The sequence below is a fragment of the Rhyacophila brunnea genome, unplaced genomic scaffold (assembly GCF_057557595.1).
Source record: "Rhyacophila brunnea isolate RB1 unplaced genomic scaffold, BYU_Rbru_1.0 scaffold_3, whole genome shotgun sequence".
Classification (NCBI taxonomy): domain Eukaryota; kingdom Metazoa; phylum Arthropoda; class Insecta; order Trichoptera; family Rhyacophilidae; genus Rhyacophila; species Rhyacophila brunnea.
In genome coordinates this window covers 590,034-605,833 of record NW_028232965.1, presented here as the reverse complement: position 1 = coordinate 605,833, position 15,800 = coordinate 590,034, and the positions used below count along the sequence as shown (strand labels likewise).

The window sequence follows — 15,800 nt, the reverse complement described above, 5'->3', positions numbered from 1 at the left end:
TTTGAGATCCCTGTAACCTCAATTATCTCACTCAACTTTAATCTTCGGTCACTTAACACCATAGCGTGGATTTTATTGATCATTTCTGGTGTAGTCACCTTTACAGGACGTCCTGAGCGTGGTTCATCCTTTGTTGATGTACGACCACATTTAAATTCATTTAACCAGTTATAAATAGTTGCAAGTGAAGGAGCAGATATGCCGTGAACTAAATCCAACTCATTTTTTATTTCCTTTGCTGTTAACCCTTTTTATATTAAAATGTTTAATAACAGCTCTAAACTCAATTTTCTCCATTTTTGTAAACAAGCAATTTTTTTTTTAAATGTACGAAAATAAAAAACAACAACCCGACCAATCTGATTAAAACTTCGCAGCATACTGAATCGGTAGTGCCGCTGCATGAAAACAAACCGCTTACAGTACTAGTCGCGCCACCTGTCGGCTTTTCTAAGGACTTATTGACCCACCCTCGTATTTAAATGTGGTAATTAAAAAGTAATTATCTAGTCAGCAGTCAATGTGTTTAATAAGTAATTAACATAATATATATTAATCGAAAATAAAATTGACACAATGCTTGTACCTACATAAAAAAAAAATTCTGCAAACTAAATAATGTCAAAATTAATTTAGGGTATATTCAGATTTAAATAATTAGATCAGTCCTTATTTGGTTTTACTCAACCAGTTTCCAATATTTGTAAGTATTTACCAAATGTTAAAAAGATGTAAAAAAATAATCTCGACTGGCATATTTATACCTACCTAGTCACAAATCAAAACTGGCACAACATTGCATGTTTGCGATGGTGCGAGACTATGCAGCCACAGTGACAAAATAAATTTGAATGACCCAAGTAGGTAAATTTTGGGATTATATTATTATAGGTACCTGCGCGACTGACGGATGCGTCCAAGCAAAGTTTTTTAAACAAACTCTGCAGTGTGCCTACATATTATTATTATGTTTTGTCAATACCAAGCAAAACAATATTACCAACAAATTCGACGTAGGTACTCTTTTGAGTCCCAGCTATGGGTCTATTCTATTAAGATTTTAGACGTAGGTACCTAGGTATATTTTCTTATGATGAGAATAAATTATTATGTCAATGTTTTGGGTGTATTTAATTATTTTCAAATACACCAAACCGGCTGTCATCTTCCGATTGTTCTACTAATATATTGATAATATTTATATTTATTACTTAGGTATACGATAAACCTAATCATTATTTTGTAAAAATGTGGTGTAAAATAGCCTATGACGCCATTTTTATGGAGATCAAGTGTATGGTCTAATGATTCCATACCTACCTAATTAATTATCTTCATTACTATGAGAATGTCAATAATTCACAGATTGCTGTGGTAATTATTATAAGGTACTACCAGGTCTATGGTCCACGTATATGTTTATAATAATCTAGAGAAAAAAAATCTAAAGATATAAAAAAATCCGATTGAAATAAAATGCAGAAAATTTAAATACCATTGTTTAAATAATAACTGTAATTTTATTATAACATCTGTTTTTAGATTTTTTATTAATATATAATAACAGTGACATCTAGAATGCCTCGAAGATTCATTAAAATTGGAATTAGATTCTGATATAATTTTGACCTATACGCTTTGTAATTCGGGGAATAGATGGCTCTATGAAATCGAAACTTTTGATGTCATCCCCCATAAAGGGAAAAATGAAAAGATGGTTTTTAAGAATCATATTAATAAAGTTTAAACATTACTATTGAGTTCTTGAGATTCTATCTTTCACAGTGGGAGCATTTTAATTACACTTCTGTGGCTGTAGTCATTATTTTTTAAGTTATATGTAATTTTTTTTTCTGTTCAAAATATAACATTTGCGTGCCATGCCATAGGTTCGCCATCACTGCTATATAGACTCCAGACAATGAAACAACAGGTGATGTGTTTTAACCGTTTGTTTTTATTATCTACAAAGTATAAATAATAGTAAGTATCATTTACAAAAATCACAACACATCAAATTACATACAAAATCAGTATCCTCAGGTAATAATAATTATAAAGTACTTATCTACTAAAAATAAAAAATAATAATTTACAAATTATCGGAATGTCGTGAGTAAACAATAATTGCACAATTTCTAATTATTACAAATCATTAGCAAATAAATAAAATTAATTATGTATTACATCTACTTACACACAAAGATCGATATTGTATGGCATATAATTTTTCATAATAAAAAATATGTTCCTCTCATAAAAAGCATTTTGTATAGGCACTGGGATACGATTGACAACATAAATGCACAAAATTTCACATCACTATCTTAATAAACACGACAGGAATTCTTTCGTCCGCGTAATGTTATATCAATATATTTAACTCGTTTATATTACATCCAGAATTTCTTACAGCATTTGAATAAGTTATTCCAATCTTAACTAGAGACAGATCTGTTTGATGTTATAACTTATAATGGACTTTAAATAAAAGCTATTTCAGTAGATAAGGAATAAGTGCCAATATAATATATTGGCACAAATTGGATCAATACTATATTGTATATTTCAATCTATGTCTAACAATTACATATTTGCAAAGACACTGTACAGGTTTTGATGCTATATTAATAGGTACCTATGGCATATATTACCTAATGAAACAAAAAAGAAACGTGCTTTTTTCGCGATACGTCCAGAGAGAAGTAATACTTGATATACAATATATTTATTTAGATTCGTTTCGATAGTAACAGAATATTGAATCGCAATTTGATGAGTTACCATCCGAAGTATGGAACAGTGTAAGTAGCGCATGAACACTCAATTATTCATTATACAAAATAAATGAGGCGTCTAATTCCAAAAAGCGATAAGTACACATTTGGTCAAAATCGAGAAAAAAATACGCACATATTCTTTGTATAATTTTACACAATATGTATTGATCTATAAATTCCATAACCGCATAATTCGCGACATAACCTTATAAAAAAAAATATTTTAAGTCTCGATTTACAAAAAGCGCCAAGTCCGTGTTTCATATTATTTAAAGCTTCGTTGATTTCGCGTGTGTTTAAGTCAACCAATAAGGGAACGTTCAATATTGAAGAGGGCGTCTCAAATTGCAATTTGATTCTAATTTCGACATAGAATACAACGGAAAAAAATAATCACACGTTAAAATAAATAATTGAAGCTTGAAACATAAAAACGTTGTTTCCCGAAAATATTGAATTGTGGACTTGTCGCTTTTTGTAATTAGACGCCTCAAATCTCAACTTAATTCAATTTACTTATAAATATAGATTAGAAGTACGGATGCTAAAGCTTTATTTACTATCTTTGATTTCGATGAAGAGCTTTTCATATACAGAAACAAAAAATTTCGCTTTTTTTACATTGACCCGAAAAATATTGATTATTTTGTCTCTAATATTTTATAACTTCATTTTTTTAAATCCCAATCAACACGGAGGTAGAAATTCATACCGAGGTATTTGACCATAATTTAGATCAAAATTCGTTGAAAACTTGAATAACTATAAAAAATGTGGATTTTAATGTAAGGTCATAAAATATTTGATAAGAATTAATAAAATTATGAAGACATAAATAATATCAAAACAAAAATATTTGTCTAATTGATTGAGTATTCGATTAATCAAAGACTGGTAAAAGTAAACAGTTATTACGGCCTTAAAGATAAATTCGACAACTAATTAATTTAATATTTCATAAAAAATATGTATCACAAAAAGTACGATAAACCGATTACGCTATTCGAATTCAGATATAGAAATTTGTCAATAAATAAAACTAACCGTATTACATTAGTTATAAAATAAAAATTGAGTATCTCGTCTGCGGTCACTAGGCATAAAAAAATCGTGAAGTCTGAAATCTCTTGCTTACGCTAATAACACAATTACATTCAATAATAGTTATAAACTAACTTTACTTATGTTACATGAAATAAATTCCCGATAATTAAATTTTTATGGCCATTCATTTGCTATTTTTTTTTTAATTAGGCAATTTATTAATTAAGTATTTTAAGAATAGTAAAATAATTGAGTTTAAGTCACTGTAGATTATGTAATTTCCAACTTAAATAATTATTACGATAAGCAAAAAGTAATGAAATCAGTCTCGTCAAGTGATTGATGTATTCAAATATTCAATATTACCTAAATGATAGCAAAATAAAGTTCATAATGCTTTTTCATTTAATTGTACTTTGTATTTAAATAATATTTATAGTTTGTGAAAATGTTCATTGTTCACACTCGTGTTTCCGCATCATCCTCTGTAGTAGATTTCCTGAAAAAGATCAATAATTAATTATTACAATAGATGATTTACAATTTTGGTTTTCATATAAAATAATATTTAAGCAGGAATTTATAACTCTCTTATCTTAAGATTATAATTTTCTGACCATGTCCGATCCTAATAAGATCATATGGGCCTCCACAGAGTGGAGGTTTGCATTGATAGATTTAGTTTTTACGAGAAATGTCAGCCAGTTGCTCAACCTATTAGGTCCATACTCTGACTCATACACAAATTAAAAAACAATATATGTACTTGCCAGACCCAGGATTCGAACCTGGGACCCACGCCCTTTTTATTTCTATCAAATTTTATTTTAGGAATGGTCCCAATATTGAAGCTCGATTCGATATAAATATAAAGGATGTCAATACATATTTATATTTTTATAAAAATCCATGTTTTTTAAAATAAATATAAAAAATATTAAAACGATAAATTAGTCAAAAATCTAAACGACAAAAAATCTAAAACTCAATAAACTAAATTTTAATAATAAATATGACCAAAAAATATAATATAATAATAAGATGTGACCCTGCAACGAATTCACATTTTTTTACAATTGCAAGTTTATCTTTAAAGGTATGGTTTTATATGAAAATAATCTTCAAGGGACTTTTTTTTCGGGAAAATTTCGAATTACGGAGAATTTCGAATTATCAGTGTTCTTACTAATGAGGTTTTACTGTACTTATTGTTCACCGTGTGAGCGAAGCACATGTTGTAAAAACAATCTTTATAATATGCGGTTTACCCACTAATTTTTTGATAGACTCATTTTATTAAGTTGCAGTCTGAATAATCTCTAAACTTTGTAGGAAAGATATTTGTGTCATTATTATACCCTTTTTTATCATGTGATGATCAATTAGGTACCTACATCATAAAAATAGTATTTTCATAAAATATACGATATTCGTAAATCGAATTCACTTCAAATCTTTCTTTTGTCAATACACACATGACAAATTTTATTTATTTTTCACATTGTTTTGTAAAACTTTCTATTAGAGTTTATAATTGACTCATATTACAATTTATATGATACGATGAATTCGTTTATTATTATCTCAACGTCTCTTCTTTACTGCTCAATAGAAACAAAAATAATTACAGGATCAATTTTATAAAATATATTTTTACAATGAGGAAACACTAACACTAACGAAAGATCACTCGCTGAGTCCATTGAAAAGATTCAATTATTTTTAACATAATGAAAATCTTTTATTAACAATCTTTGATATTTCAAAAATAATATGAATAACCATAATAAACATTTTGATTACTTATATGTATTTTAAATATTAGTTATACCTATTACCAATTAATTATTAGTGTAAGCACTACGCATGACAATTAATTTAATGAATTAATATTTGATAGATTTATTTTGTACTCACTTCATCCCTGAAGGTATAGTCGAGTTATTTCCAATCCGCCATTGATATCGCAATGCAAACAGAACACGACAAAGTTTTGTTTAGCAATTTGATTCATACAACCACCACCATCTAGTAAACCATAATATTATCCACATAGTTAATTAACATGATGTTAGATTAGTAGATTACAATACAACCAATTTAAACAGAGTAAATAATCAGTTATTTATTACATAATTTTGTAATACATGAGGAACATTAATACCATTTATTTTTATAATATGAAGTATGAATGTTATTATTAATAATGAAGGTTAAATCTCCTACATTATAATATTATTTAGAATTCCATCTTCCTCTTAATTATTAATTTTCATATAATATTATAAACTAAAAAAGCATTGTTGTTATTGTTAATTATTTCATAAACAAATTAGTTGATGAATCCCCACCAAAGAGATTTGATTATCTAATGACCAGTTTACATGCATCCAAATTTAAATTAATTCAATCAATGAATGCATTTAAATTGATTTAACAATATGAAAGAAGCAATATTTCATTTAGTTAAATATAATTAAAACAGATTGTTTACTCACTCGCTAGTTTCAGCCATATTTGCTAAGGGAGCCACCATTTGCTGTGACAGGCCTGAAATATAAATATCACAAAAATGTTAATCTTATAAAATAATATGTTCAAAATACGAAGGTTGTCCAAGAATTAAAGACCTTTATTATTTTAAAAATCAGGAAAATGTTATTTTTACAAAAAAGCATACAGCATTTGAGGTACATATCCCCACTATTTTTCTACATACTCCCCGTTACAATCAATACACTTGGTGAGCCGTGGCACTAGATCCTTGATTCCCTTGTTGTAGAACTCCGGTGCCGTCGTCCTCAAAAGTATTCTCACCTCCTCCACGTCCTTGTCGGTCTCAAAGCGTTTTCCGGCCAAATGTTGCTTCAGGTGAAAAAAAGATGAAATCACTCGGCGCCAGGTCGGGGCCGTAAGTAGGATGACTGAGGACATCCCATTTGAATGAGTCCAAAAGCGCGGTGGTAATGTTGGCTGTGTGGGGCTGAGCATTGTCGTGCTGCAAACACACGCTCTTGGTCAGCTTTCCTCGTCGTTTGTTTTGGAAAACCCTTCAGAGGGCAATAACGATCGGCGTTGATGGTTGTCCCTTGAGGCAAAAAATCGACAAGAATAACACCTGTTCGATCCCAAAACACGGTTACCACGATTTTCTGGGTTGAGATCTTGACTTGTAAACCCATGTTTCGTCGCCTGTGACGAAAACCCTCGCCTCGTCCAAAAAAACCTCGCCTTGATTGGAAAAACGGTCCAAAAAGGCCCGAGTACTTTTCACATAATTTTACTTGTGAACTTCCGTCAGAATTTTGGGCACCCAACGAGCACAAACCTTTGCATACCCCAATTTTTCTATCAAAATCGTTTGTATGGTAGACTTACTGACGTACGAGATCAAAATTGCGAACTCATGGACTGTCAGACGACGATCTTAACGAACTTTATCATCAATTTTTTTCAAACAATGCGTCATCAATTCAGGACCTCCTTCCTCTTCCCTCATCATCATGAACACTGTTCCACCACTCGAAAACTAACAACGTAATTTGACAGCGGAGCATCTATCTCAAATGGACGCGAAGGTCACACTGAAGAAGCTACCGAGCCGGCTCACCGCTCATTCTGGAGGGGGAAGTCTACGCTACAAGCCAGTGCTGCCATCTTTTGAGAAATAACATCCACATCGCCAAAAATGAATAAAGGTCTTTAATTCTTGGACAACCCTTGTATTCGTATTTTTAATGATTTAGTTAAATTAATTAATATAATTACCCGGATGACCCATATGATTGTTTATTGCGGGAGATTGATTTAATCCTCTTATACTTATATGGTCTTCTTCAGCTGAAAATGACAATAAATACATAGTTATTTTAAAACACAATATAAATTAGCTGTCGGAAATACATACTGGATAATTTAAATGAATTTTTTGAGAAGATAATTAACAGTAATAAGAAATCAATCTCAGCATTAAGTAAAGTTATATATATATATTATAACAATGATAATATTAAGTTATATTCAGTATGTAAGACAATACCTGTGTAAGGAAATAAATATTTGTCGTGAGGATGATGTTTATCTGATGTCTCGGACATTCTGTCGACATAATCGCCGGAAGCCATCGCATACTGATTGTCTACTTTTCTCTGATAATCATTTTTGAGGAAGCCAGCGATTCCCGAGTCCCTGAAGTCACGCGATCCATATATTCCGTTTTCGCTGTTTAAGAACTTGGTCGGGCTGTAGCCGTAGTTCTCGGGGCCCGACAAGTAAGATTTGGAGCCGTAGGGGGGCCGATAGTGGTTCGGTCGCAGGGCGTAGTCGGGCTCGGTCGGATGCGGCATGTAATGAGGATCGTACGCCATCTGTTGGTGTTTCTCGACATCCGGCATTCCGTATTTCATTTCCCCATATTCACTTTCCATTCCGTATCTGTAAAAATCAAACAATAACTTACCGGTTCGAGATATATTATAAGATTTGCCATGTTCATTATGATATTCAACGACCTAAGAACAACAGACCAGAATTCCAGAAAGGAGGTCGGGAGTCCTAAACTGACTAGGTACCGAGTGGTCGAGTTGTGTGTGTTTTGGTGCTACGAAAGCGAAGGAGTTTGCACCTACATTGGAACGGAAAAGTCAAAGCCCGGTGAGTTGTAATACTGATGATCAAGGAGCACATTATAGCAATTTTTCAATGGAACTTATAGAAATAAAACATGGGCAAATAATATCTATTAACGAAAATGAAGTACAGCTATTCCCAGAGCGGGCAGAATTATGACCGCGTTTTATCTCAACAATCTCACCTAGGTTTTGACCGGTTACTAATTCCATTCATATAATTTTTGGGAAATGGCAAAATTCCTGTAAATATAACATAAAGTACTTCCTTACCTATTATCCAGAGGCATTCTGGGCTGCTCAATATTGGCAACATAGGTCTCATGGATGTTTTCTAATATGGAAGGTTTCATATGATGCTTATTGAGATGATAGATGGTATCCGAGGTGAGATCAGGGTTGGGCAGTGGGTTGGGCGAAGGCGTCTTGGCGTGCGGCATCTGGCTTAGCATTTCGTTGTCAGATCCTGTCTCCTGAGACCACCGACCGATCTCGCCTTCTCCTGCAAAATAATTATCGTTAGACACATGTCAAAAAAAAAGAATACACAAATCATTTGAATCACTCCCAACCGTTAATAATGGTGTTGATAAGATAGCCAATAGTATGCTTCAGCTTGTGCCATAGTTGCATGACAATTCACATAAGCTTGTAAGAAATGTGCAATTTGCCATCATTTTTGTAATAATTAAACAATCGATGTTTTCATGTAACCCATTAATAAAAACAATGCAGCATTTTGAAAGTGGAGCTTCATTAGATATTTGCATGATAGTCATTTTTATAACAATTTTATAAAACAAACACTTTTATTAATTTATTAGAAAATGTACAAAAAGTTAATCTGTAACCGAAGTAAGCCTGAGGCAAAGTGAATGTGATAATTTTTTGCCCCTGTTGTGTCCCTCCCTCCAACGAAAGAATGTTGGGAATCATTGCACTAATGTATGTGGTGCCTGAATTATTATGCATTTATAATAAGCTTACCAGGAGCTGGCGGAGGTGGAGGCCATCTTGGATTTCGAGCTCCGACAACCAAATTTGGTGACGCCTCTGTTATATTTGGCAGATAATTTCCTACACCTTCGCCTGCAAATAACAATAATTTTTTTTTTTTTATTCAAAACTGAATATAGGCAAGAATGTTTTCTTCGAACAACTAACCTTTTTTCTATGTATTTCAAAATTATGTATTTCCTTATGTAAGTATTATTAATTTGCAATATACTTTTGATATTGATGTAAATGCGATTACTATTGCGAGATAGCGGCATCTTCAGGCACTATGTGCAATCATCAAAAGGCAAATAGACACTGACAATGAATACAGTAAACTCAACTTATATAACAAATTAATACAATAAAATAGGTTAAAACTTTATCACCTACCTATTAAGTCAACGATCACAATTAAAAATTATAACAAACAAATTATGAATACCCCTACCTTATCACTAATAATACACTTGATAAGCATATAAATCGTCAAAACCTAATAGTAATTCGACTCAAATGGAATAGTACAAAACTTAAATCCATTAGAATTTAAATAAATAATTGTCAACTTGTAACTTGTTAATTGTCAAAGCATAAATTCAGTGGCACTCAAACTAAATGCAATAAATATAAGAATGACTTCTGAAACAGCAAAAAGGTCCTTATTAATCAGATTACGATATTATCTACATACCTATATGAAAAATAATTTTTAAGTCTTATTATTTTGAAGAAAAGTCATGTACAGTATATTAATATTAAATAATACATGAGCTGTATGATTTCTGTGAAACTTTACTAGTCTTGTTTAGTAAATGTAGCGATCAAAATGAATAGGTGGTAGTTTACCTGCGGGGGCATGCTTAATGGTGCCTCTCCTATCAGAAGTGTCCTCATCGTCGCTGGAATGCGAGGAGGCGAGATCGAGGCTGCGACCTGCGCTGCCGTCCGACTCGCTGTCGGAACCGTTTGCGTGTCCGTTGGTCCCAGTACCTGTGGCTCCCCCGGAGGCGCGCCCGCTTCTGCGGTTGCGACCTCCTCCGCCGCCTTCTTCTGTTTAACAAAGAAACAATGATAATACTGAGATACAATCAAATTTCCAAATTTGATTCTATTATCAAATCTCAGATATATTTTGTCCGGTCTTTCTCTTATTCTCTCAAGCTTTAGAGGTATATATATAAATTGGGATATATTATAAAGATTTAACTGGCTTCAGTAATGTTATTGGCCTAGAAATTGGTTGTAATTTGAACAGCGTTTTTCCAATACTATTCGCCTTTAATGCTAGCCTCGTACCCATCTTTACCGGTGATGTTTGCAATTGCAAGAAAACTCTAGTTACCACTTTAAAATGTCATTGTTATTCTCAATGCCGTTTTTTTCTTACATTTGTAATATTATAACGGTTTGTTAAGTTTCTCTGGTGGAATGTCACAAAATTATCTAAAAGCAAGACTTACCTTCTCGGTGTCTATGAAGAGATGAATCGAATCCTCTTAAATAAGACGGCATATCGCTTGTGGAATTATAATTTGAGGTAGATGTACTCGTGTGCCGCATGTGGCCATCACTCCTGAAGACAAAACAAACATAATATTATAACAAAACAAATACATTGCAAGATAACGAGGAAATTATTTTTTACAATGATCATGTTGTGATAGTTAAGTTTACCTGTACGGACTGGAACTGGTTTTGGTTGTACTTCTGGATGTGGTGCTGGAAGCGGATATGCCGATGTTTCTTCGAGCCGTGATGCCTTCCAATCCTCCCGTGTTATGATAAGCCAGAGCGGACCTGTTTATTAATCAATTTCAATAAGTATGCCTTAAATTTATACATTATGATAACATAACCTCCTGGTTAGCGTTCAGTTAATTAAAAATCATTCAAAATAGTTTTAATTACCTGTTTCCAGGAGTGACAGGTTGCCCACTTGAGCTGGTCACCATCGATGTATCCAACAGGGGAACTTTACGACCCATGCATCTCAGGAATGTCCTAAAAACATACCATGCATAATATAATCGATTGCATTCCATAATAAATTATATATCTAAAACCGGTAAGATCTCTTAAACAACAAAATGCATGTATAAAGCTGTACAAACCTATGAAGATTTTCTCTGATGCGCACGTTGAAGAGGCAATAGCCGAGTAAAAGTGTGATGGCGTGCGAAGGAAGCGAGACGGCCAGAGCGATAGAAAGAATCCCCCCGGACGACCCGCCTCCCCCCTCTCCGGCTAACAGAAGACAAGACGAGCCTCCGATGGCCAACAGAGGTGCTGACATCACCGCCACGCACACCAGACTCCTGCAATAGAAAAATTATTAATAAGTAAAAAGTGACAGATTTAATGAAGCAATGCATATAATATTTGCTAGATAAATTGAGTAAATGAAATACGTAATGTCAAACCTCAAATTTCCAAAGCCAAGAATATGATCTTTAAGAGTGAAGGCGGCTCGGACAGCGGATGCGAGGGTGGCGAGGCAAGCCAGGCCGAGAGTGGCCGCAGGAATCACCACCCACCATACCAAACCTTCGTGCCATGATATCCAACAGCTGAAATATAATTTTAATCATGATCATAAGACAATCTTTTTATTATTCGATGCAGCAACATATTTAGCACATTAATTATTTGTTCAACAACATTTTGATATGAAGCTGATTAACTTGCAACAACACAGACCAAAGTATTATCAAGTCATCATCATCATCAGTCACCTAACAACCTAAGACGGGTTCTAGCCGCCTCCAAGAACTTAATCTATTTTCCCCTATCCTTAGCCTATTCTCCAGGTGTCTGGGCCTACCAGTCGACCTCTGATGTCGATGCCCCTCGGCCGTTGGGCACTGTTCATTCTTGCCACATGACCCACCCATCGGAGTCTAGCGAGTGTAACGAATGCAGAGATACATTCTTTTTGGAATGGTTTGTAGAGCTCAAGGTTATGTAGTATAAGTTATTCCTTTCCTTCTAGTATGGGCCCATCTATCTTACGCAGCAGCTTTCTCTAGAATACATCGAATATCTGTAGGATATCTCTTAATTGATTACAATTTGTTTAGGAATATAATATTATCAAAGACAATGATAGAACTTACAAGAGTGCATTTCCATATTGATGAGCCCTGACACCTGCGGCGAGAGCCACAACAACTGCGGGTGCTCCGTATCCTAAAGCCAGATGCGCCCCAGCCGTTCCGTGGTTCACGTCCCGCACTTCACGGACCATTCGCCGCAGTTGCCAAGCCTCGGCCGCCTGCCATGCGCAAGCGCACAGCCACCAGTAGTGGAGAACCATTGCCAAAAGTTTGCACACAAACTGAAATAAATGTTCATTGTCCTTCATTATTTTCATGTACAGTTAGGACAATTCAAAGTGTGATGGATATAATACAAAATCAATTAAGAATTGTTACTCTCAAGGCAAAAACTAGACACAACTTTATTATTATATTTTACTTTACTATTAAATATCTTTTATTACTGATCAAAACGAAAGCAATGTAACATTTTAAAAGCGGACAAGCCAATAATGCATAAATATGTATATGTATAAATAATCACTTAACAAGTGATGATTGTTTTGGCTATAGAAAAACTTTACACGAACATCACCTCCGTCTTGTCTCTACTCACCCCATGTCGCATAAAAGAATTATAAAGATACATTGCCAGAAAACACAAACAGTGTTTTTATTCATCCCATTTTTTATAACCATGTGAATATAATTTCCTTACCTCATTTTGGACGAGAGAACTTCTTCCCTTCAAGGCGATAAAGTAAAGCATCTCGGCCATGAAGATGGAAAACACGAGGTTCTTGTGGATTGTGTTGGAAATGGTGGCGGCGCCGCCCCTCACTAGGCATAGAGCAATCAGCACCATGCACAAGATGGGCAGTGAAATGCAAAATGCTGAATATGACGACACGTCTTCCAGTAATGATGGCTCCGGTATGTACTGAAATTATATCATTATCGGGATATTTAGGAGAAACTCCACACCAACAATCCTCAGTGGGGAAATTTAAAAAGCCATGCAATACAAAATTACTTGCTGCTAATTTACACAACCCACGATGGCCGCGCGGTTAAGCATCAGCCTATCGCGTCGTGGGTTAATAACCCTTAGAATATTTTTATGAATGTTTACCTCCAAGTCGATAATGTCAATCAGAACGGTAAAGGTAGAAAGATGGTTGCATGTGCAGTTCACCAGAAGCGGTACACCGGAGAAGGAATCCCAATCGTAATCAACTTCTGTCAGACAGCCGATGCGGGACCATTCACCGGTCCTGTTAACAAATAAAACATTACTCATCAAATTATTACAATTCACAAATTGTTTAGGTAACCAGATTACTTATTATTTCAGTATTTTGTTTATGTATTGCTAAAACATGTTTTCGTTACCCTCTTGCAGTAGACCAATGCACACACTGTGGGTTGATTCTGCTGTTAAAGCGAGCCGGTTCAATGTCCAACCACATCTGCAGCCTGATCGGTGTGCGAAGATTGATTCCACTTAATGATTTATACAGCAGCTTTTTTGGAACTCCGTTATCATTATTGGCATCATCAGCAGTGTAAGCGTGGGCGACGGGACCATTCTTCATATCGGTATCAAAATTATTCACGTCCTGCAGATAGCTCGCCTCATTTTCTGACGCAACGTCTTTGGCGTAACTTTCCATGCCGTGCTTTTTGGGAGCGGGCTTGATTATGATAGGCGGATGATCCGTGGTCATTTCACGCAGTTCATTGGTGTCATGCGGTCGAGCAGCGGTTTGGTTAACAATTGGATGAACTTGCGAAACTTCCATGTTGTTATTGGTTTTCATTACACTGTTGCTACTTTTAGTGCCTTTATTCAAATAAGTGAGAGATTTTTCAGTGACATCTGTAAAGTAAATAAACAATGTCATAATTTTATGCGGTCATTTCTTTGATAAAGAAAAATTAAATCCTATTGTTCCCATTTTAATTTTTATCATTTAGTGTAAATCATTCATTCATCATTCATCAATAAAGACTACATATTACATATTAGCTGTGAGTCTCAAGTAAATATTTTTAAGATTGTAATATGCATGTCTTCTTTAACCCTTTATAGGACAAAGGTCAAAAACGGTTTATTTATCGACCACCTCATTTATGAGCTATAAGTCATACACTATATATGGAAATATCAACCTTAGTGCTTCAAGACGTTGTCGAGAACATTCTCTGGTTACGAAATAAGCCATCTAATACGAAGTGTACGACAATCGCTCGCAAAACATTATTTCAACGATTGGTCGATGTATCGGCCATTGCGCGTTTGCGGTCGCGACTCGACGAATTCGCGAGTGACACTTGACTTTGAAAGTCATTTTGTTCCCATTTATATTATGTGTTGTGAAAAAGGGTATGTACATAATTATTTAATATGCATTTATTTATCGATTTACATTATATTTTTTCCAAATATATTATGATAGAGTACTTGTTTTATCATTCTATTGCCAAGCGGGAAGTACATAACCTCAAATTTGCAATTCGCACGACTAACTTCTAGAATTATTTTAAAAATAAAAAAGCAGCTTAGGCAGTTGTATATAGTTATATTTTATTGTGAATATAGTATACTATCATAAATATATTTTATTTTTACTCAGAATATTTGGGATCGGAAAAGTTTTCAAAATATCCGTGAATAAATGGTGTTTTTTTGTTAGTTGTGTCATCAATTGAATGCTAAAGTACTCAATTACTATCAAAATCGCAACTTTCATGGGGTTGTATTGTATTATATTTGACTGTAGAAGTAACATCATCATCAGCCGGAGTCTATCCACTGCTGGATGAAGGCCTCCCCCATCATATTCAATTTTTCGCGGTTATTTCGTAATATGGTTATGTTGTATGTCGGTAGGTACTGTTACGATAATATGTTTTATTTTTTTTCAGTTCATTATGAGTAAATCCAAGAAAAAGAGCTGTCGATGTCATATCATATTAAGCATATCTTATTTTTGTAAGCAATGTAATGTACTGCTTTGCATACTATGTTTTGAAAAGTATTACGTAAATGGGTATAAAAAAAATAAAATTGAATTGTAACTTTTCTTATGACTAAATAAATAATATTTACAACCATTATTTATGTTTTATTTGAAAAAAATATATCATAAAATCAAAAAAAAAAAACACCTAAATGGGCACTGGTTGATAAAAAAACCCACCATAAATTATAGTTTTTCCAAAGTAAAGTACTTAGATATTTTTTATTTTTATATTGAAATTGTTTTAAGATATGAAATATCTGATGCAAAATGGTAGAAATCTATATAAAG

General features: G+C 33.7%; 1 protein-coding gene across 1 annotated transcript in view; it reads right to left on the bottom strand.

The window, feature by feature from the left end:
- Positions 1-2,045: 2,045 nt before the first annotated feature.
- The window catches only part of stan (Protocadherin-like wing polarity protein stan), a 194,141-nt gene continuing 180,386 nt past the window's right edge, over positions 2,046-15,800 (bottom strand). Inside the window, exons 39-54 of the mRNA XM_085952061.1 lie at positions 13,879-14,365; positions 13,619-13,760; positions 13,205-13,426; positions 12,565-12,785; positions 11,872-12,018; positions 11,563-11,766; positions 11,360-11,452; positions 11,126-11,248; positions 10,912-11,024; positions 10,298-10,501; positions 9,440-9,541; positions 8,726-8,954; positions 7,864-8,258; positions 7,593-7,664; positions 6,323-6,374; positions 2,046-4,323 (exon numbers count right to left, since the gene is read on the bottom strand). Of these exons, the coding sequence (XP_085808187.1) occupies positions 4,284-4,323; positions 6,323-6,374; positions 7,593-7,664; positions 7,864-8,258; positions 8,726-8,954; positions 9,440-9,541; positions 10,298-10,501; positions 10,912-11,024; positions 11,126-11,248; positions 11,360-11,452; positions 11,563-11,766; positions 11,872-12,018; positions 12,565-12,785; positions 13,205-13,426; positions 13,619-13,760; positions 13,879-14,365 (2,846 nt within the window). The 3' untranslated portion in view covers positions 2,046-4,283. The remainder of the gene's footprint in view (positions 4,324-6,322; positions 6,375-7,592; positions 7,665-7,863; positions 8,259-8,725; positions 8,955-9,439; positions 9,542-10,297; positions 10,502-10,911; positions 11,025-11,125; positions 11,249-11,359; positions 11,453-11,562; positions 11,767-11,871; positions 12,019-12,564; positions 12,786-13,204; positions 13,427-13,618; positions 13,761-13,878; positions 14,366-15,800) is intronic.